The sequence below is a fragment of the Colobus angolensis genome, unplaced genomic scaffold (assembly GCF_000951035.1).
Source record: "Colobus angolensis palliatus isolate OR3802 unplaced genomic scaffold, Cang.pa_1.0 Scaffold55, whole genome shotgun sequence".
Lineage (NCBI taxonomy): Eukaryota > Metazoa > Chordata > Mammalia > Primates > Cercopithecidae > Colobus > Colobus angolensis.
In genome coordinates this window covers 7,976,988-7,998,077 of record NW_012119043.1, presented here as the reverse complement: position 1 = coordinate 7,998,077, position 21,090 = coordinate 7,976,988, and the positions used below count along the sequence as shown (strand labels likewise).

At 56.0% G+C, this 21,090-nt stretch overlaps 3 protein-coding genes and 1 long non-coding RNA gene across 4 annotated transcripts in view; all 4 read left to right on the top strand.

Annotated features, from left to right (window-relative positions):
* LOC105525710 overlaps positions 1-5,978 on the top strand; it is a 126,076-nt gene extending 120,098 nt beyond the window's left edge. Inside the window, exons 45-50 of the mRNA XM_011961438.1 lie at positions 176-414; positions 1,040-1,180; positions 2,613-2,726; positions 2,826-2,954; positions 3,937-4,098; positions 5,705-5,978. Coding sequence (XP_011816828.1) covers positions 176-414; positions 1,040-1,180; positions 2,613-2,726; positions 2,826-2,954; positions 3,937-4,098; positions 5,705-5,881 — 962 coding nt within the window. The 3' untranslated portion in view covers positions 5,882-5,978. The remainder of the gene's footprint in view (positions 1-175; positions 415-1,039; positions 1,181-2,612; positions 2,727-2,825; positions 2,955-3,936; positions 4,099-5,704) is intronic.
* A 2,269-nt stretch (positions 5,979-8,247) lies between these two features.
* Positions 8,248-12,362, top strand: LOC105525709. Its single transcript, XM_011961437.1, has 8 exons — positions 8,248-8,271; positions 8,835-9,003; positions 9,879-10,063; positions 10,250-10,370; positions 10,520-10,597; positions 11,869-12,044; positions 12,125-12,222; positions 12,359-12,362. The coding sequence occupies exons 1-8, from the start codon at positions 8,248-8,250 to the stop codon at positions 12,360-12,362; spliced, it is 855 nt and encodes a 284-aa protein (XP_011816827.1).
* LOC105525708 (apolipophorins-like) lies at positions 11,878-18,527 on the top strand. Its single transcript, XM_011961436.1, has 6 exons — positions 11,878-12,222; positions 15,273-15,454; positions 17,048-17,253; positions 17,386-17,563; positions 18,092-18,201; positions 18,360-18,527. The coding sequence occupies exons 2-6, from the start codon at positions 15,286-15,288 to the stop codon at positions 18,525-18,527; spliced, it is 831 nt and encodes a 276-aa protein (XP_011816826.1). The 5' UTR covers positions 11,878-12,222; positions 15,273-15,285.
* A 144-nt stretch (positions 18,528-18,671) lies between these two features.
* The window catches only part of LOC105525681, a 12,138-nt gene continuing 9,719 nt past the window's right edge, over positions 18,672-21,090 (top strand). The window contains exon 1 of the long non-coding RNA XR_001003965.1: positions 18,672-18,733. This is a non-coding gene — a long non-coding RNA (uncharacterized LOC105525681). The remainder of the gene's footprint in view (positions 18,734-21,090) is intronic.

The window sequence follows — 21,090 nt, the reverse complement described above, 5'->3', positions numbered from 1 at the left end:
AGGCCAGCCCGGGTCCAAGGCCTGGGAGACAGACGCCACCTCTTGGAGGAGCCTCAGCGTCTCATTGTAATGGGGCTCCCACAGGGACAGTGCAGGGTGTGGAGTGGTAATGCTGACAAAGTGAGTGTGTAGCTTCTGAGTTTTGGGAAAATTATCTGGGTGTGTGGCCCCCGAGTGGCCACTTGCGTGAGCTGGCATTGGCGTCAGCGGAGTTCCCTGCACCCCCTTGGGCCTGGAGCTGCTGACCTCAGCTTACATGCCCTACCCTTTGTGTGTGTCCTCACCCCCCCAGTGGAGCTCACCCACCGGCTGCTCCTCCCCCTGCCACGACACTGCAGCCTCTGCCTGTCCTCAGAGCATTCGGGAGGCAGCCACCGGGATGGCCTGGTTGTCGGCTGGAATGGCAGGGACCAGGTAGGTGTCAGGGCCGGAAGGTGACCCTGGGGCAGAGCTGAACTCCACCCTGAAGGCTGAGCGGGGTCCTGGGGGCCCTCCTCTGCCTGAGGAGCCTTATTTGGGACCAACGAGGCTGTACCAGGTCCCTAAGGGACTGTGGAAAAGGCACTGGGAGGGCAGCAGGAGACCTGGGTCCCCACAACACCTTGACAGCCACAGCAATGACAGTGGCTAACAGGTCCTGAATGCTTATCCGGTGATAGGTTCTGTGCATGAACCCACACATCAGCCTCCCATCTGCTCAGTGCTGTTAATAGCCCCATGTTCAGATGACGAAACTGAAGGACTTAGAGGTGCAGCGACCTGCCCACGGCCACAGAGCCAGGGGAAGTCACTGGAGGAGGAGCGTGACGTCCAGTCCCATCTCTGTCCTGTGTTCGCTCCATCTGCTCCTCTCCAAGCCTCGATTTCCTCCTCTGTGAAATGGGCTGAGCTCTCCAAGGGCCTTGCATAGGGATGCTTTGTGATCAAAGCCACCTGCCCTTGCAGCCTTGACCTTGATGGAGAAGGTGTTCTGTGCGGGTGGGAAAGAGGTGTGGCCTGTCTGGGCAAGGCCACTGGCTGAGTCTGTCTCCCTGCCTAGGTGCTGGTGTCCTTCACCCTGTGGCTGGGGAAGAGTGAGCTGGCCGCCCGCCTGGCCCTGGCTCACCCATTCAACCTCTCTTGGCGGCAAGCCGAGGCCAGTGGCCTTGCTGAGAGCAAGGGTGGCAGGCAGAGCCGGCAGGTGAGTGAGGATGTCCCAGGCGCCCTTGGCCAGGGCTGGAGGTGGGAGCCACGTGGCTGAGCCTGTGGGGCTGGGCACCTCGGGTAGGAGGAGAGTGTGTTCATCAGTGACAAGGACTTCTCCAGAATCACAGCTTCCTGAAGGCTGGGGATGTCTGGGATCATTCAATCGTTCCTTTATCAATACCTCATTAAGCGCCTACTGTATACCAGGCAGTGTTTGCGGATAGCTCACGTTTTAATGTGGGAAACACATACAGGCCTCTCCGATTCATCATTTGTAGTTGCTTGTTTAGTGGTAGCTTCGGAGATGGAGTGAGGCAGCTGGGCTCCCCGTCTGGCCGGGTGGCCTTGGATGTCTCCCACGGCCTGTCTGAGACACAGGTTTTTCCATCTGTGAAAGGGAGGACAATAGGCCAGCTGTGTGCAGGCAGAAGATGCTCTCCAGAATTCTAGCCAAGGAATGAATTAAAAAATCATAAGGTGTGATAAGCACCATAAAGTAGTAAAGAGGAGCCCAGCACAGTGGCTCACACCTGTAATCCCCGCACTGTGGGAGGCTGAGGTGGGTGGATCACTTCAGGCCAGGAATTCGAGACCAGCCTGGCCAACATGGTAAAATCCTGTCTCTACTAAAAATACAAAAATTAGCTGGGTGTGGTGGTGTGTGCCTGCATTCCCAGCAACTTGGGAGGCTGAGATGGGAGAATCACTTGAGCCCAGGAGGTGGAGGTTGCAGGGAGCCAAGATCTTGCCACTGCACTCCAGCCTGGGTGACAGAGTGAGACTCGGTCTCAGGAAAAAAAAAAAAAAAGATGTGAGATTGAGAGTGACCGGGCAGGTGGGTGGGGGAGCTACTGTAGGCGGGTGGTCAGTGAAGGCCTCACTGGGGAGACGGCCCCAGGATGGGAAGGAGCTGGGCTTGAGAGAAGCTGGAGCAGCAGCACTGCAGGTGGCAGGAAAAGCCCATGCAAAGGCCCTGTGGTGGGAACAAGCCAGGTGCTTCGGGGAGGGCTGGAAGGGGAATAAGATGGGAGCAGAGTGACTGGGGGGGATGGGTGACAGGGAGATGAGGTCAGGTGGGCAGAGACAGATGACGCTGGCCCTGGAGGTCCCATTGAGGAGAGTGATTGCTTTCTATCTTTGGAAATGCTGAGTCTGGGTGTTGAGGATGAGATGTTTTTTTCACCCAAATGCTTTCAATCTCCAGCCTGGGAATGGTTCTGGGCTCTTCCAGAGATGGGGGCCGGGCAGGGCAGTCTCTCCATCCTCTGCCCTAGTTCCTCTAGGGATATCTGGGGGAGGGGCACCAGCTTCTCCATCCTCCCTAGCCTCTCATTTCCCAACAGAGATGGGGTGTGGGGGTGGCGTTAGCCTCTCCTCTCCTCCACGTGTGCCTCTTTCCCCACCACTGCTCTCCCATCCCAATGCAGGTGCAGCTCACCTGGAACAGAGGACAACCTGTGACCCTGCAGCTCACCTGGGCTGACGGGTCCTCAGCATACAGCACCGCCTGGGACGGCTGCCTGGCTGCCTCCCCGGGGCAGGTATGCGGGGCCTGACCGCTGCACCGTGTGGGGCTCCCCCTCGCTCCAGGCTTCTCGGCTGGGCCCCCAGGTCATGTACCCTCTTCTGTTCCCTATCAGCTCCAGGAAGCTTGGGGCCTGGACACCCTCCAGGCCTGCGGGGCCTTAATGCAGAACCCAGCTATGTTCGTTGGACAGCTCGACCTGTCCTGGGGCCAGCACCGCATACGGCAGAACTTGACATACGAGGTGAGGTCTGGGCAGCAGTGTCCATCTGGGTAGGGAACCCCAGGTGGCTCCACCTGCAGCAGGAGTGTCCAGCTCTGGGACCACGTTGTCCTGGATTCCAGTGCTTGTGGGATCCTGGGCAACTCACTTCTCTGCTGTGAGCTTTAGTTTTCTCAGCTGTGAAATGGTTCCCTTCCTAACTGGGATGTGGTGAGGGCTCTGGAAGCCCTAGAAGAAAAGCAAGGAGCCCAGCACGAGATGCAGGGAAAAGATAGGGAAGGAGGTGGGATGCTAATGGGCTTCTCAGGACAGGGTGGAGGGAGATCAGGAGCTCAGGTTCCCGGAGGCATCAGGTCTGGTCTCCTCCAGCATCACTACCTGATGGGGCTCCTCATGGGGCGAGCACTGTTCTGCAAAGCCTGGGGCAGGAACCGGGCCATGGAGAAATGGAGAGCTGGCCCTGGATGCCCCCTTCCTCCTCTGGGCCTCCCACCTGGGTTCCTGGGGCTCTTAGGCATGGCCCCCTAAGTGCCCACAGCAGAAATCCTGCCACAGGCGAGGTATGGTGAATCACACCTGTAATCCCAGCGCTTTGAGAGGCTGAGGTGGGGGGATTACCTGAATTCAGGAGTTTGAGACCAGCCTGGCCAACATGGCAAAACCCCATCTCTACTAAAAAATTTAAAAATTAGCCAGGTACAGTGGCATGCGCCTGTAATCCTAGCTATTCGGGAGGCTGAGGTGGGAGAATCACTTGAACCTGGGAGGTAGAGGTTGCGGTAAGCCGAGATAGCACCACGGCACTCCAGCCTGGGCAGCAGAGCAAAACTCTGTTTCAAAAAAAAAAAAATCCTGCCCCAGATTGTAAGGGGGTGCTGTGGCTGATGAGGGCTCTAATGGTGGACTCCTGGCACATGCTCTTAGGTGAGGGTCTCCACCTGCAGGTGGCCATGGGCATTCTCTTAGGTGATGAGCTCCTGACCTATAGGTCCTGTCATTTCAGAGGCATCGGCCATCTCAGCCAGGCAGGATCATCGTGGAGGCCACCCTGGAGCATGTCCTCGGAACCTCTTGTACCCGGCAGAGCTTCTGGGGAGAAGTACAGACTGACTATGCACGCTGGCTGCAGCACTCCCTCCACCTGGGGCTCTGTGACCTGCCCAGGGTACGTCTGCCCTGCAGAAAGGGACAGCTGGAGGACCAGGGACCCGTGGTGAGGGGGCGGCAGGGAGGGTGGTGCCCGCCGAATGCAGGGGTGTGAGTGAGGCAGCCAGACACCAGCATGGTGGCTCTGCCATTTGCTGGCTGGGTGACTGGGCAGGGCGCATCTCTTCTCTGAGCCTCCTGTGTTTCATCTGAGGAATGGAAGGAGCAGCAGGTTCCAGGATGTAGAGTGATGGTTAAGAGAGACGTGATGTAGGAGTGCTCAGCCTTGGTGCCAGAGACATAAGTTAGAGCTGCTGTAGTCATGATTGCCCCAGAGGAGAGGTCACTGGGACCCCTTCTCCTCAACCCCTTGCCCCTCCTGGGGTTGATAGTGGGTTGATTGGTTCTTGTATCCACCAACCATCCATGCATTCCTTCACACATCCTTCCATCCTCCTTCCTATCTTCCATCCATCCCCCATCTCTGCCCTCCCATGTACCCTCTCTCTCCATTCATTCATCCTCCCACCCTCCCTCCCTCGCATCCATTCATCTGCCTGTCCAGCTGTCTGTCCATCCATTCATCCCTCCATCCCAAGGACCCATACTCTTCTGTAAAGAGGCAGATAGTAAATATTTTAGGCTTTATGAACCATCCAGTCTCTGTTGCAACTACCAACTCTACCACTGTCTTGTGAAAGCAGCTATAGACGATATGTAAATGAATCCATATGGCTGTATCGCAGTAAAAGTATTTGCAGTCTGGGCACAATGGCTCATGCCTGTAATCCCACCACTTGGGGAGGCTGAGGTGGGTGGATTACGAGGTCAGGAGATGGAGACCATCCTGGCTAACACGGTGAAACCCCGTGTCTGTTAAAAATAGAAAAAATGAGCTGGTTGTGGTGGCACGTGCCTGTAGTCGCAGCTACTCAGGAAGCTGAGGCAGGAGGATCGCTTGAACCTGGGAGGCGAAGGTTGCAGTGAGCTGAGATTGTGCCATTGTACTCCAGCCTGGCAACACAGCACAGCTCTGTCTCAAATTGTTTACAAGAGTGGGCAGTGAGCCAGATTCAGTCCCAAACCGTAGTTTCCCACCCCTTATCTTTTCTTCTGTTCATTCAGGCTAGGTGCAGGGACTGGATAGTGAAGGAGACAGTCCAGGTGCCGGCCTCCTGGGTGGCACATTCCAGTGGGGCCAGGAAGATACGACAAACTAGAGATGCATGGTCTATGGTCAGGGTGTGGTAAACACTGTGCAGGAACAAAGCGGGGAGGGGGGCAGGGTGTTGCAAAAGGGGCCTCGCTGGTGAGTATGGGCCCTGCAGAGGGAAGGGGCCTGAGGCAGGACTCTGCCTTGAGGAACATGGGGAAGCCCTTACAGAGGGAGCAAGGGAAGTGAGGTTGGGACAATAAAGCAGGCCACAGGCCATGCCAGAGCCCAGCTTCTGTTCTCAGTGCAGGGGACAACGTCTGATTTGCGTTTCTGAGAGGTCAGCTGTGAGCTGGGGCAGGTGTGGAGGCTGGGAGGTGGCAGCTGCTGCTGCATTCCTGGTGCAGGGGATTGGGGGAGAGGAAGCTGCTGCCCCCCGTGCCTGCCTGACACCTAGACTCTCTCGTCCCAGGCCCTCCTGGTCACCGGGGAGCACCTCCTGGGCCAGAGTGGACTCCTGCTGCGTTCCCGCTGCCACCTGGGCCTCGCACCAGACCCAGACCACGGCCTGCACCTCAGCCTGACCCTCCGAAACCACAGCAGGCGTCATTCAACTGACTTCTCCGGGGCGCTGGAGGTCGGTGGCTAGGATAGGGCTGACAGTACCTGGGGAAGATGCCCCCCGGCTTCCCTCCCGTTCCTTCCTGGCCAGCAGGCCCCCAACTGCCTGGATGGCCCCGCCATCTAGTGGCAATCTGAGGAACCGCAGACCAGCATTCTGGATGGGGCCAGAGCTTCACTCTGGGTAGGGGGAATACCTGCTGAACCTCAGGCCTGGCCCTGGCGCCGAGACAAAGCAGTTTCTCCACAGTCCTGACACCCGGCCCTTCCTATAACGAAGAGGCAGAGGCTGGGCTGCCCAAGTCTGAATCCCAGCCTAGCTGCCTCCTGGTACCTGAGTTTCCTCCCCTGTAAAATGGGTATAATAATTGCACTGGCCCTATCTCCCATGGGGTTAATATTGCAAGGATTAAATATATTCATAGGCATAGAACGCTTAGAGCAGTGCCCGAGAGAAAACAGCCACAACCTAAGTATTTGCTATTAGCCATTATTGGCACCATCTTCTCCCCTGCCTGCCTCCCAGTAGCTTTGGGAAGTAGGAAGGGGCAGAGTTGGTCTCCAGTGCCTACTCTGCCCCGACCTGGCCAGGTGATCATGATCCCAGGAAGGAACCTCTCTGAGCATCTGTTTCCTCATCTGTAGGAGGGTGAAATCAGATATTTCACAGGGTGGTTTTTGGCAGTCTGGATACCGGTTCCTGCTGCCTGCGTAGCCAAGGCACATGACATCGCAGGTGCCCTGTCGGCATTTCCATCCACCCCGTCTCCCTGGCTGGGTGAACTTGACCTCGTGACTTGACTTTGCTGAGCCTCAGTCTTCCCCTCTGTCAAATGGGAACAAATACCATCTCCCTTGCAGAATTGTTAAGAGGAAAACAGACATTTGTACAACATCTGCATACAGCAGGTGCTTGTGAGACGGGAGTTCCCTCCCTTCCTGGCATCTGAGCTGGATCAGCATGGCATTCCTGGGTTGAGAGTTCAGTAGCTGTGGCCATTTCAAAGGAGCTTCTCCTTCCAAGGTTCTTGTTCTTCGGGACTGTCACTTCCCCATTTCCAGCCAGGCTCCTGGCTGACCCCGTCTCTGTAAGCCCCATGCCCGATGGAACTGGAGCCCTGGGAGTGAACCCGTAGTGAACACTCAGCAAGTGGCCAGTCCTCTTGCTTCCCTGGGCCTGATTTATTTGGGACAGCTGTTCTGGCCCCTTCTCACTGGCTCCATTCTGGGGTCAGAAGTGTAGTAGTCAGAAGGCTTTCCCAGCCTTAATTGGTCCTCACCCCAACCCGGTGGCCCCGGGACAGATGAGGGACAGATTCAGGGAGGTCAGGCACTTGCCAAGGCTGCACAGAGGCAGGCGTGGCCCTTGCTCTTCAGTGACAGCAAGCGGGGCTGAGCTCAGATGCTGGGAGCCGTCTGGGGCCGACTCCATGTGGTCTGCAGACTGTGCCCTGCCCCAGCCTGCCTGGCAGGATCACATGGGTGCTCGGTTAAATCCTATAGAAGTCCTGGGTTGTAGCCCTGTTACCAACCTGGATCTCCTCAGAGATCGACATGCTTCTGCATGTTTAGTAAGCACCCTGCATTCGATTCCTAGGGCTACTGTATTAAATGGCCACCAACTGGAAGGCTTAATGCAGCAGACAGGTATAGTGTCACAGTTCTAGAGGCCAGAAGTCCAAAAGCAAGTTGTCAGCAGGGCCACACTCCCTCTCAAAGTCCTAGGGAAGATCCTTCGGTAGCACCTCTAGCTTCTGGTGTAACCCAGGGCTGTGGTGGCGTCACGCCAGTCTCTGCCTCTGTCCCACGTGGTGGCCTTCTGCCTTCTGGGTGGCATCTTCACGTGGTCTTCTCACAGGGACAGCATTCATTGGGTGTGTGGCCTACCTTCATCCACTATGGCCTCAACTTGATCACGTTTGCAAAAAAGCTATTTCCAAATAACACCACGTTCACAGGCATAGCGGGTTAGGACTTCAAAATATCTGAGGAACAAAATTCAACCCAGGACAGACATGCGTGCGCACACACATTTTCTTACGTCCTGCTAAGTTTTGTGAACCATTGTTCTATATCATTTTACAGATCTTGGAGGTGAGGCCTAGAGAGGGTGACACCCTTACTGAAGGGTGCACAGCTTGTTAGCTGCAGTGTCTGGACTAGAATACAGGGTAGCTGAGGCTCCCTCCCCTGCAGGGCCTCCTCCAGGCTTGTGTTCTCCTGGGGCCTCTGAGCCTCTCTCCCACCCCATTCTAGACTCACCTGTCCTGGTCCCTGCCATGCCCCCAAGGCTGGGCGCCTGCAGGGATTTAGGTAAACTGCCCCGTGCCTGGGGTGTTATGCCAGGTGTACCCACATCTCCTTGAACTTGCTTAGACCTTGGCAGTGGTTCCCATGCAAACTCGGAAAGCCTGGGCTGTAGCAGAAACCAGGGCACTGGGAATGTTAGAAATGCCAGGGCCCAGAGCCTGCCAAAACCAATTAAATCAGAGTGTCTGGGCAGGGTCTGGGCAGCAGCCATCTCTAAGCCACCCTGTGGGCGGCTGCTGCTGTGTTGGTGGGCTCCTAGATGGGTATTTTTAAAAATTATTTGTTACAAAACTGGCTGAGTTTTGTATATTTGGTAGAGACAGGGTTTTTGCCACGTGGCCCAGGCTGGTCTGAAACTCCTGGGCTCAAGCGATCCACCAACTTTGGCCTCTTACAGTGCTGGGATTACAGGAGTGAGCCCTTGCACCCGGCCCTGAGTATTCTCACAAGTGCTTTCTGTAATGGGGCACTGGAAGTCTTAGGCAGGGCTATGGCTTGGGGAACCTGGTGCACTGGAATCGGGTGTGGGTATTGTGCCTTCCCTCGGTCCCCTACAGGTCCAACCACAGCCTCCCTAGCCAGCCCCTTCCTGAGCCTGGGGTGGGCAGGGGAGAGACCAGGGACAGGGCCTGGGTCATACTCCACTTAGGCCTCTGCCCTCCCCTTTCCAGCTTCGTGGCTCCAAGGCTCAGCGGGTTGGCCTACTGGGCCGTGTCTCCACCTCGACTTCTCAAAGCCTGGTTCGATTGGAGGGAAATGTGGACAACAGAGAGGAAAAAGTGAGACTGTCTGTGTTCCGGGCCCCAAGCTGTCTCCAGGCCTCTGTGGCGCATGAGGAGGGTGAGTGGCAGCTGGGTCCCAGCTCAGCTAGCTGGGCCACGGCCCCTGTTGGCTCAAGAAAGGACAGGGGTCTGGGCATTAAGACCTCAGAAGTCAGGGCTGGGTGCAGGGGCTCATACCTGTAATCCTAGCACTTTGGGAGGCCGAGATGGGAAAACTGCTTGAGCTCAGGAGTTCAGGACCAGCCTGGGCAACATAGTAAGACCCTGTCTCTACTTAAAAAAAAAAAGGGGGGGGGGAGTGGCCAGGCATGGTTGCTCACTCCTGTAATCCCAGCACTTTGGGAGGCGAAGGCAGGAGGATCACGAGGTCAGGAGATCAAGACCATCCTGGCTAACACGGTGAAATCCCGTCTCTACTGAAAATACAAAAAATTAGCCGGGCGTGGTGGCGGGCGCCTGTAGTCTCAGCTACTCCGGAGGCTGAGGCAGGAGAATGGCGTGAACCCAGGAGGTGGAGCTTGCAATGAGCTGAGATCGAGAGTGTGCCACTGCACTCCAGCCTGGGCGACTGAGCAAGACTCCATCTCAAACGAAAACAAAAACCTGGTGGGGTGGGGGTGATTGGTTTCTATCCCAGCTGCTGGGAGTGAGCTGGGGTCCTGGCACTGTACTCCTGCCTTGGTGTCTCAAAAAAACAGTCAGGAAACCCCATTAGGACTTCATGGCATCCCTGACTGCCATGTCGGGGGAGGGGACAGAAGAGGGGGCTTCAGATCACTCAGGAAGTTGATTTAGTTGGTGCAGCTCAAGGTTCTCAAATCCCAGGGCCTTGAGGCTTGGCCTGGGGCAGTGGGGAGCTATGGAAAGTGGTGGAGGAGGAGTGGGCCACGAGAGACATGCTGGGGGCACCAGCAGGTCCCTTTCTGGCTCCAGGGGGCAGAGAGGAGAGTGTGGTGCTGCGGGCATGTGCCCATGGGCAGACAGCTGAGGTGGAGGTCCTGTTCCGGGATGGCAGGCAGCCCTTCCAGCCACTGGGACACTTGACCCTGCAGGCTGCCAACCAGAGCCTCCTGCTGGCTGCGCACGGCTGTCAGGGGGTCCTGCTGGGCCATGTGGAGGTAAGAAGGCCTGGGCTGGGACACAGGGAAGGGGTTACCATTCTCTCCCTGGGCAGAGGCCCCTGTGCCAGGAGCCCTGAGTCCTTGGTGTCCAGCTGTGCCCAGAAACCAGGGCAGACGACCCCATGGTGAGGCCCACTCCTGCCGCTGGCGCCAAGAACCTTGTGTCTACTTCATTCCTGCAAGGCCCCAGCCTCTTCCTCTGTCCTCACAGTCCAGGATCGCAGCAGTTGGCTCCCAGGTGCAAGCCCAACTGGAAGACAAGATTCAAGGCTTGGGTGCCTCTGTGAGAAGGTTCCAGCAATTGGTGGGTAGCACAGGAGGGGAGGGTGGGGGCCCAGGGTGGAGAGCTCCCCCTTCTGGCCTGGCTTGTAGCACCCACTCACCAGGCAGGAGGGTCTGGGGCTCTCTCTGCCCTGGACCTCACCCTAATTCTGCCTCGGTTTCCCTGCCCAGGTGCAGCCGGCAGGCACCCTGGATGGCGTGGCGGGCCTCCTTCTGCAGCTGTCCCAGGCGGGGCGGGAGGCTGTGCAGGCGAGTGGTTGGGCGGTAGCCACTTTGTGGGCCCGGAGCCAGGCACTGACCCAGCACCTGCCTCTTTACCTGGAGTGGCTGCAGGTGGGGCTGGAGCAGCTGCGGGATGAGCTGGAATGTGAGTGCGGGAGGGGAGGGCTCAACCCCTTGTGGAAATTAATGCCCCGCCCAGGGCCCTAAGCGCTCACATTGGCCTGTGCCACTGTTTCAGAAAGGTGGCCTCGCTTCCCGTGGGCCTGCAGCCCAGCTGTGTTTAGCCCCCTGCCTTATTTCTTACAGCTCTATGGCCTTCGTGTTTTCTTAGTCTGCTGTGTCATTCTTATAGGGTCTCCCAGCTCATATCCCTTACGCCTGCTGCCTAGGTTTTTTCAGTCTGCCTCCTGCTTTGAGTATACGGCCTTGTTTCTGTGAAGCTCACTGCCACAGCATCTTTCTGGTTCCACGATGAGCTCAATATGGCCATGTGGTTGTTAAAGGCTCACACCTGCTGCTCCAAGTGGCCTCCTGGCAGGACTGGGAAGCTCTGGCCTCTCCGGCATCCAGGGATAATGCCCAGCACAGCAGAGCCCCCAAGGCCCTGCCCAGCGCCAGGGTGGACATCCTTCTGACTGGCTGTTGAATGTTACCTCCCCATCCTCCCTGCTGTGCCCGAGTGTTCCTGTGGCCACCCCCAGGGCAGTGAATTGGGAGGAGTGCCCCAGGACTCCTCACAGTGCTATTCACGGCTGTGTTGTATTATAGTGAGGGGATGCAGGAGTGTCAACACAGGGACAGGGGCTGGGGCGGAGTCTAGGGAGAACCAGGGCCGGTGCCCAGTGTCCTCTCCCAGTCCTGCACCTTCACACAGGATGCATGTAGCTGTCCCAGCTATCACCAGAGCAGCTCCTGGGAGACTCAGCACCCAGGGTTTTTACTGGGGGCTGTCACACTGGCAGGTGCGACTTGGCATGGACCACATTGTCATTCCTAGGGGGCAAGCAGGTGTCCAGTATAAACCATGTTGTACAAACAGTTCAGATGCAGGGAGCCTCCTATCAATTCAAGTTCCCCAATCCAAGTTCCCAGACAACCTTATAAGCAGGCCTTGCAGAGAAGGCTCAGGCCTGCTATGAGAACTCCCCTGCAATCTCCAGTGCCCACTGCTCTATTCCTGCTCCTCCGGCTCCCCCCATCTTCATCCCGGGAACAGGCCCTATCCCCTCGAGGCCTGGGCTGTCTGGTTCTCTGACCTGCCCTGAGGCCTCACGGTGGGTGGTGGCTGCCTGTTGCAGGGCCCCTGGCCACACTGAAGGACGCCTACCTGGAGGTGACACTGCGGCCCCTGGAGGAGGTGTGGCAGGAGCGGGCAGAGGAGGCCATGCGGCGGCTGCAGGCCTGGGTGCCCGGCAATGGGGGTCCAAGGCCCATCAGGGTGGCCCTGGGGGCGGTGAAAGGAACCCTGGAGCTGGTAAGTGGGAGCAAGGATGGGGTGCGGCTGGCAGGTGAGGACACCTGAGCCAGCTCTCACTGTCCCCTCCCTCTCTCCAGGCCGCCCACCAGCTGCTGTCCTGGGCTGAGGCCACGTTCTCACGGGCACTAAAGAGGCTCTGCAAACCCCTGCTGGACCTGTACAGCCTCTCGGCCAGGTAACTAGGGGTTTGAGAGTAGCGCGCGCTGCGTGCCTGCCGCATACCAGGTGTCGTGCTGAATGCTTTGACATTCTCCACTCACGGATTCCTGTGACCGCCCTGCCCAGAGGCGGCTTCCCTCCTCCTTTCACAGATGAGGAAGCCGGGCTTTCTCCCGCACTCCATAGATAGCTTGTGAGCACTGGCCCAGGGCAGGCAGGATTTTAGGAGCTGCAGAGAGCACAGTGGCTGAGGCCAACCCTGCCTTCAGGAAACTCACTTTTACCCAGACACGAAGCACAAGGAAGTCATCTACAGCAGGCCTTGCACAGTTCCCCGCAGAGGGCCTGGGAGTCGCATCTTAAGCAGGCCATTCGGCTCTATCACATTTCCTTGCTTTTTGTTTTCTAATTTTTTTTTTTTTTTTTTTTTTTTTGAGATGGAGTTTTGCTCTTGTTGTCCAGGCTGGGGTACAGTGGCACAATTTTGGCTCACTGCAACCTCTGCTTCCTGAGTTCAAGTCATTCTCCTGCCTCAGCCTCCCTAGTAGCAGGCACTGGGACTACAGGTGCACGTGCCATCACACCCAGCTAATTTTTGTATTTTTTAGTAAAGACAGGGTTTTGCTATGTTGGTGATGCTGGTCTCAAACTCCTGACCTTAGGTGATCCACCCGCCTTGGCCTCCCAAGTGCTGGGATTACAGGCATGAGCTACCGCACCTGGCCTGTTTCGGACTGATATTTTAAGCACATAAAAACCCTTCTTACCTGCAGGCCGTGCAGAAGCTGGCCACAGGCCAGGCCCACTGGTGACCATTTACCACCTCTGAGCTATACATCAGGTGGCAAATGCTAGAGAAGGAACATCGGTGAGATGGGGGGCGGATCCTAAGAAACGGTGTGGCCATGGCTGGCTTTGAGAAAGTGGAGTTTCAGCAAGAGCCACAGGGCCAGCCTGGGAAGAGCACTCCAGGTACGGGGTCACCACCGCACAAAGGCCTGGGAGACGGATGTGCCTGGCCTGTTTTTTTTTTTTTTGTTTTTGAGACAGAGTCTCACTCTATCACCCAAGCTGGAGTGCAGTGGCGCGATTTTGCCTCACTGCAAGCTCTGCCTCCCAGGTTCACGCCATTCTCCTGCCTCAGCCTCCCGAGGAGCTGGGACTACAGACGCCCACCATCATGCCTGGCTAATTTTTAGTAGAGACGGGGTTTCAACATGTTAGCCATGATGGTCTCCTGACCTCATGATCTGCTCACCTCGGCCTCCCAAAGTGCTGGCTTTACAGGCCTGAGCCACCACGCCCAGCCGGCCTGTTTTTGAGATGGAGTCTCGTTCTCTGCCTCCCAGGCTGGAGTACAATGGCGTGGTCTCAGCTCACTGCAACCTCTGCCTCCCAAGTTCAAGTGATTCTCCTGCCTTAGCCTCCCAAGTAGCTGGGATTAGAAGCATTTGCCACCATGCCCAGCTAATTTTTGTATTTTTAGTAGAGATGGGGTTTCACCATATTAGGCTGGTCTCAGATTCCTGGATTCAAGTGACTCGGCCTCTCAAAGTGCTGGGATTACAGGCATAAGCCACCAGGCCTGGCCCGGTCTATTTGAATATCAAGCTGGCGAGGCTGGAGCAGAACGCCTGCAAGGCAGAATGGATATGACTGGGGGAGGCTTGGGTGGTCTCTAGCTTCTGCTGTGACCTAGGAAGGATGTGATCACCCTCTCACTTTAAAAGACCCCTTTGGCCCCCTTGTTGAGGACAGGGGGGGTGGATAAATGTGGGGAGCCCAGTTTAGAGCAGGGACCTGGGGACCCAGTATCTTTTCCCCTCACAGGCATGAGACCCACTAGGAACCCGGCTCCAGGCAGGCAGGCAGCTTCCTTCTTCCATGCTGGTGGGCTCGTAGAGCATCTGGAATCCAGCTTTGCCTCTCATTACGATTCTTCTGCATCAGCTCTCTGTGCCTGTTTCCCCAGCCATAAAATAGGGACTAAACCCACCTCATGGGGAAAAGGCTCCATGTAATACAAATGACTGCTCCTGCCCTCTTGCATCAGAATGGAGGCTGATGAAGGGAAGAGCTCCCAGGGCGGGGCTTTGGCTTGGCTGAAGAATGACCTGCCTGGTTACTCACCTACCTGGTGAGTGGGATCCAGTCACTGCTAGGTGGGGGTGCCAAAAAATGGATTGAAGTGGCAGGGAGGGGGCTGAGGCTGTTTCCTGCCTGCAGCTGCAGAGCCTCTGGGCTTCCTAGAAGTAGGCAAATGAGGCTGCCTGCCCCGGCACTCTTCCACCAGCCCATCAGCAACAGGCCATGCAATGTTTCTCTTCTTCACCCCCACGTGAGCTGAGATCTGCCTTATCATCCAAATCTCACAGGCTTGACCCCTACTCTAGAGCCTGAGAAAGTTCCAGTCCTCCCCTAACCGTAGAAATTTCCTAGACCTGTTGGCCAGGCACAGTGGCTCACACCTGTAATCTTAGCACTTTGGGAGGCCGAGGTGGGCAGATCACTTGAGGTCAGGAGTTCAAGACCAGCCTGGCCAGTGTGGTGAAACTCCAACTCTACTAAAAATAGACAAATTAGGCAGGCATGCTGGTGGGTGCCTGTAGTCCCATCTACTTGAGAGGCTGAGGCAGGAGAATCACTTAAACCCAGGAGGCAGAGGTTGCAGTGAGTCAAGATTGTGCTACTACACTGCAGCCTAGGTGACAGAATAAGATTGTCTTAAAACAAAATTTCCTAGATCTTCCAGCTCCCGTCCTCAGCATCCCCACACATAAGCCCATGCTGCCCAAGACCCAGAGGGCAGAGCAGCCATGATGTCGGACATCTGTGTCCTCAAGAATGGGGCAGCTTGTTTCTGTCCCCGGCATCGTCCACCACCTGCGCTGTCATGCCAGCCTCTGTCCTCTTCCACCTCACGATGGGATTTCCCAAGACAAGCACAGCCCCTCCCTGGGAGGCACCCCCATGCTCTCCACTGCAAAGCTCTTCCTGCGGACCTCTGCACCCAAGGGAAGCAAGGCTTGGGCAGGCACAGTGACTTGTCCTCTGCGTTGCCCCCAGAAACCGCTCGGTGATGGTGACACTGCCACTGCTGCCTGTGGGGGATGAGCCCCTGGATATGGCCCAGATGACCAGCTACCTGGTGGAGAAGCTGCTGCGGCCGCTCCGAGAGCTGTCTGGGGCCAACATGCTGGCCGAGTACTACCGGCTCAGACGCCGCCTGCTGGAGGGCCCCTGGGAGTGTGAGTCCTGCCCTGGGCTATGCCGCCCTCCTCCCTGGGGAGTCCCCTGCCCATAGGCTGGTGGCATCACAGTACCAGGTCCAGAGCTTACTGGACTTCCCAAGGTCCTATGGGACTAGGGCTGAGGCTCCACATCCTGCTTTTGTCCAGAATATAAGGCCTGGCCCTGCAGAGGGGTGAGGGGTGAGGAGGGCAGTTTAGGACTTTAGGCCAGCTCCCTCGCTGTGGGCGCTGCTGGAGCAGAGGACAGCGCTCCAGTTCCAGCTGGAAGAAAACTGACTTCAGACTTGCTAGTCAAGGTGACCTGCAGCCAAGGGCTGTGCTGGGACCAGCCCTGGCTCTGGACCCCTGGGGAGCTTGCATGTGGCTCAGGCTTGCTGTGTGCCCAGGCGAGTCTAACCTGTATGGGACGTGGTTTCCTCCACTGTGAAATGGAGGTAACCACGTGGCTCGCGCATATGGCTTACGGGCATCGACTGTTCTTGAGGGAGCCCCTCATGTCCTTGGGGGGAACCAGGGTACCCAGGCTAGGCAAGTAGTGGTTTATGTGTATGGGACTCTCACCAAGGCCCACGGCTCACAAGAAGCGTGAGCGCAGTCCTGTGTAAGCAGCTCATTGGTGGTGTAGAAAACAGCCTGGTCTTCAAATTCCACGTGTGTGACTGTGGGCTTGTCTGTGCCCCTCCGTTCTGACAGCTGACCACGGGGCTAGTAGTGCCTTCCTCAGGATGCTGGGACTTGCCAACAGGGGTCTGGCTTTGCACCACAGATGGTGCTTCCTGGCCATGGGCACAGGCACCCCCACCCAAGCCGCAGCTCACTGGCTGGGCCAGTCCGACCTCCTTCTCAGGCCATCTCTTCCCTACCCTTAAGAGGGTAGGTCTGCAGGACAGTAGTCTCGTGTTTGGGGGACCCGTTGGTCATCCGCTGACATCGTGAATGTTTTTTCTCCCACCCCCAGCAGCTTCATTGAGATTAAAGGGATGACTTGTATGATCTGTGCAGTTTTTTTTCAAGACTAGATCTCACTCTGTTGTCGTGGCTGGAGTGCAGTGGCGCGATCTCCGCTCACTGTAGCCTTGACCTTCTGGGCTCAAGTGATCCTCCTGCCTCAGCCCCCCAAAGTGCTGGGATGGCTTAGCACCACCGTGCCTGGCCGATGTGTGAATTTTAAGTGTACGATTCAGTGGCTTCTAGTTTATTCAGAGTTGTGCACGCATCAGCCTAAACTGAAACCCTGCAGCTACCAATCTGCTTTCTGTGTCCATGGCTATGCCTGCTCTAGACATTTTATGTAAATACAAGCATAAAAGCCAGGCTTTTTTACTTAGCACACTATTTTTGTAGCAGGTCTCAGAACTCCATTCATCGTTATGGCTGAATTGCCCGTGGACCTTCACCTCATGTCATCTTGAAGCCGGTGGGGGAATCCCTGGGCCTCTGGCTGCTGCAGCAGGGGACGGGGAATCCTGGCCTCAGGGCAGGCTAAGCCAAGGCTCTAGGTATCGGGGTGCCTGGCAGGTGCTGGGCTCCACTGCAGTGGGTGGGTGGAGCTGGCCCCATTCACCCTGCCTTTGGGCTGTTTCTCCCCAGACCATGCCCTGGTAGCCGGGGCCCAGCACGTGGTGACCTTCGACGGCCGGGTATGGGACCTCAGCACCCAGTGCGGCAGCATCCTCCTGGCCCAGGACTTTGCTCACAACACATTCTCGCTGACACTGAGTCAGACAGGCTCGGGGCTCACGGCCCTGTCCGTGGAGCTAAACCACATGACCCTCGTTTTCTACCCCAGTCTGCAGGTGAGCTGGAGAGGCACAGCAGCCTCCCCTGGAGACCTGTGCCCATGGCAGGTCGCCTGAGGGGGATGGCACTTTCAAGCTTGTCACCTGGCTGTGGGTCAGAGCTCCTGCCCAGTCCCCTCTGGCCCACAGGCCTACAGACTGTACAACTCCTCCGTGCCGGGGGAGAGCTGTCCGGACCTCGAGCTGCACCCTACCACAACAAGGAGGAACGGCCACAGGATTGAGCTGGCCAGTGAGGACGGGGTCTCTGTCTCCTGTGACGTGCCCACCGGCTTCTGCAGCCTGACTCTGGGCCGCTGGCACCATGGTGGGTCTGGGCCCCAGCACGGTTGGCCCCACCTACAAAGGTCTCTCTGGGATGTACCACTTTAAGCTTCCAGGGTGACAGGTGGCAACCGTGCATGCAGAGCCTCTGCCAGCCTCGTCTCTAGCATGGCAGCGTATGTGCCCTCACTCCTCGTCTAGCCTTATGCCATTGACCCTGGGTCCAGATGACCGCACAGAGGCCCAGGGCTTTCTGCCCCATCCCTGGGACATGCGGCTCCAGTGTGGAGTTGGCCCCTCGGCCAAGGAACACCAAGGGTCTGGATTTCAGCCACTCGAGCTGAGGACATGGGGAGGGGATAGGGGTGTACACATGCTGTCCTGAGCCCCTGTGCTTTCTCTTCCTCCTCTGATGAGGGTTTCGAGCCAGGGCCTGGACTCCAGGAGTCCAATGTGGAGGTGGTGGCCTCAGGCTCATCTCACACACAGGTCCCAAGGCAGCAGGGCTAGGGTTGGGGCTGGGGAGGATCACAGGCTCTTACCGCTACCTCCGCTTCCCTCCTCCCCACAGGCATATCTGCTGGTCTCCTAGGTACCAATGACAATGAAGCAGGTAATGAGATGATGTTGCCAGACGGCTCTGTGGTCCGCAGCCTGGAGGAGCTCAGCCTGGCCTGGCAGGTGAGCGGGTGCACCTGAGGTTCTTGAGGGCTGCTCATTGCAGAGTCCTGGGAGAGGCAGGCGGCCCAGGGTTTGGGGAAAGTCTCCTGCTGAGGCCAATGTATGTTCGGAGCTACATGGTCCAGCAGGAGGCCTGAGTCTTGTGTCTGTCCTGCCAGGTGGGTGGTGACTGCAGGGCCACTGAGAAGACTCAGCAGGCCTGCCGAGAACAGAGCCCCACCTGCCGGGCCTTCTTCGAGGACCCCCACTCCAGCTTGAGGAACTGCTTCTGGGTGGTGAGTATAAGTCTGGCCCATGCGGTGCAGAAGACCCTTTCCCTGATCTAGCCTAGGCCCTTCCTCCTTGCCATTCCTCAGGGTGTGGACAGTGACTGGGTGCCCCTGATTTCAGGTAGACCCTACACCATTCCTCAGCCTGTGTGTGCAGCACACCTGTGGGACCCGGGAGCTCCAGCCTGCCTGCAACCTAGTGGCCGCCTACATCCACCTGTGTGCCCGGGGCTTTGTGCCCCTGGCCCTTCCTCCACAGTGTGGTAAGGTGCCCCAGCCATCTGGTCTGCTATCTGGCTTCCAGCCCAGAGGGAAAACCAGTCCCTTTCTCTCACCAGGAAGGACAAATAATTGTCATTCAAGGAGCCAGGGAGCCCCAGCAACTGCCACATGCTGCCTGACAGTTTGGATGTGTGTCCCCTCAAGGGGGTTCAAGGGGGTGCATGCCTCATGGATGGCCTAGTGCCCTCCGTTTGGTAAAGACTGAATTCTTACTCTATTAGTTCACAGGAGAACAGGTTGTTTAAAAAGACCCTGGCACCTCCGCTCTGTGTTTGTACTCTCTCCTCCTGCCATGATTGTAAGCTTCCTGAGAGCTCCCAGAAGCCCAGCAAATGCTGGAGCCGTGCTTGTACAGCTTATAGAACTGTGAGCCAATTATCTCTATTATTTACGAACTACCCAGCCTCAGGTGCTCCTTCTATCCCCTACTAAGCTGAGTGTCCAGAGAGCCACATAAAGTCACCTCTTGAAAATTTGCTGGTAGGGTTTTTTCTTTTTTTTTTTTTTTTGGGACAGTCTCATTCTCACCCAGGCTAGAGTGCCGTGGTGCAATCTTGGCTCACTGCAACTTCCACCTCCCGGGTTCCAGCGATTCTCCTGCCTCAGCCTCCCCAAGTGCTGGAATGACAGGCATGAGCCATCATGCCCAGCCTCATGAGGGACTGGAATGCACATCACTGTTGAGGGAAAATACTCAGCCCTGTTTTCCCTCTGCTCTCCTACCACAACCATCATCAACACAGCAGATGACTTCTGTGACCAAATGTGTGTTGTCCCCACTACCAGGGTGTCCCTCTAATTCAGTTCTATCACTAGCTACCTTGAGATGGCATCAGATCCCACGTGCCTTGAGATAGCATCAGATCCCACGTGCTGAGAGCTCCTGATTCCTGCAGCCAAAGCCCCAATAAAAGGGCATAGAAGTCAGTGACAACAAGAGTAGACTTCCAAGAGCTTCAGATGCCAGAATTAGTGGCTGCCGTTCAGACATTTAAAACCTTAACGGCAGAAGAGAAAATTAATGAATTGGAAAATATGACAAAGGGAGGATGAAATAAGAGGATCCAACATGTCTAAAAGAAATGCCGGGTGTGGTGGCTCATGCCTGTAATCCCAGCACTTTGGGAGGCCAAGATGGGCAGATCGCCTGAGGTCAGGAGTTTGAGACCAGCCTGGCCAACATGGTGAAACCCCCATCTCTACTAAAAATACAAAAATTAGCTGGGTGTGGTGGTGTGCTCTTGTAATCCCAGCAACTATGGAGGCTGAGGCAGGAGAATCGCTTGAACCCAGGAAGTGGAGGTTGCAGTGAGCTGAGATTGCACCACTGTGCTCCAGCCTGAACAACAGAGCAAGACTCTGTCTCAAAAAAAAAAAAAAAAAAAAATTCCAGAAGGAAAACAGACACAGGACCCTTTAGAGTCAGGAGGCACAATCCCCATACAATAAATCCATCCATACCAAGACCCATCAGAACAAAATTGCAGAAAAAAACAAAGAAAAGTTCCTAAAAGCTACTGAAAAGGGTGGAAAGAAGGAAGAACATGTTGATAATCCATCTCCCACCAGCAACAGCAGAAAACAGTGGAATAAGAGAAAATAAGCATGAGGTTAGTGTGTATACCCAGCTCAACTATTATGTAAGAATGAAATAGCCTCTCAGCACTGATTTATCTAGAGATACCTTTACCACGAATGACACTTACTCAAAGATTCCACTGACATTCATTTATGTAGTCTGTGGCTTCTTTCGTGCTACAGAGGCAGAGTATTTGCAAGAGAGATTGTATTTTTGCTGTCTGAAAGACTCGACTAAGAAGATGGAAAGATAAGCTCCAGATTGGGAAAAATGTTTGCAAACCACCTATCAGACCAAGGACTCATCTCTAGAGACTCATCTCTAGAATATATAAACAAGTCAAAGCTCAAAAGTAGGCCAAGTGTGGTGGCTCACGCTTTTACTCCCAGCACTTTGGGAGGCTGAGGTGAGATGGCTTGAACCCAGGAGGTCAAGGCTGCAGTGACCAATGATCACACTGCTGTGTGACAGATTGAGACCTTGTCTCAACAAAAACTCAAACAATGGGAAATAAATTGCATGAAAAATGTTTGCAATACCAGTCACAGAGAAACAAGGTAGCGCCACACACCTGAGCTCCGGTGAGTTCCGGCATGGGTGGTGAGTTCCAAGGACTCAGCAGTATAAAGCATTGGTTGGACATTCAGATAGCCAGGTTGTGATTTCAACGTCCACTTATGAGTATACTATAAAAAGCACCGTTCCAGCACCAAAAATGTGACTGGTGAGAATATAGGACAACTGCTGGCAGAGCTAGGC

Bases quoted from the DNA above. Each gene is read 5' to 3' on its own strand.
- LOC105525709 (XM_011961437.1), top strand. From the start codon at position 8,248: ATGCAAACTCGGAAAGCCTGGGCT. The intron at 9,004-9,878 runs GTGAGTGGCAGC...TTCTGGCTCCAG, and splicing joins CTCTGTGGCGCATGAGGAGG to GGGGCAGAGAGGAGAGTGTG. The intron at 10,064-10,249 runs GTAAGAAGGCCT...CATTCCTGCAAG, and splicing joins TCCTGCTGGGCCATGTGGAG to GCCCCAGCCTCTTCCTCTGT.
- LOC105525708 (XM_011961436.1), top strand. From the start codon at position 15,286: ATGGTGACACTGCCACTGCTGCCTGTGGGGGATGAGCCCCTGGATATG. The intron at 17,254-17,385 runs GTGAGCTGGAGA...TCTGGCCCACAG, and splicing joins TTTTCTACCCCAGTCTGCAG to GCCTACAGACTGTACAACTC. The intron at 17,564-18,091 runs GTGGGTCTGGGC...TCCTCCCCACAG, and splicing joins TCTGGGCCGCTGGCACCATG to GCATATCTGCTGGTCTCCTA.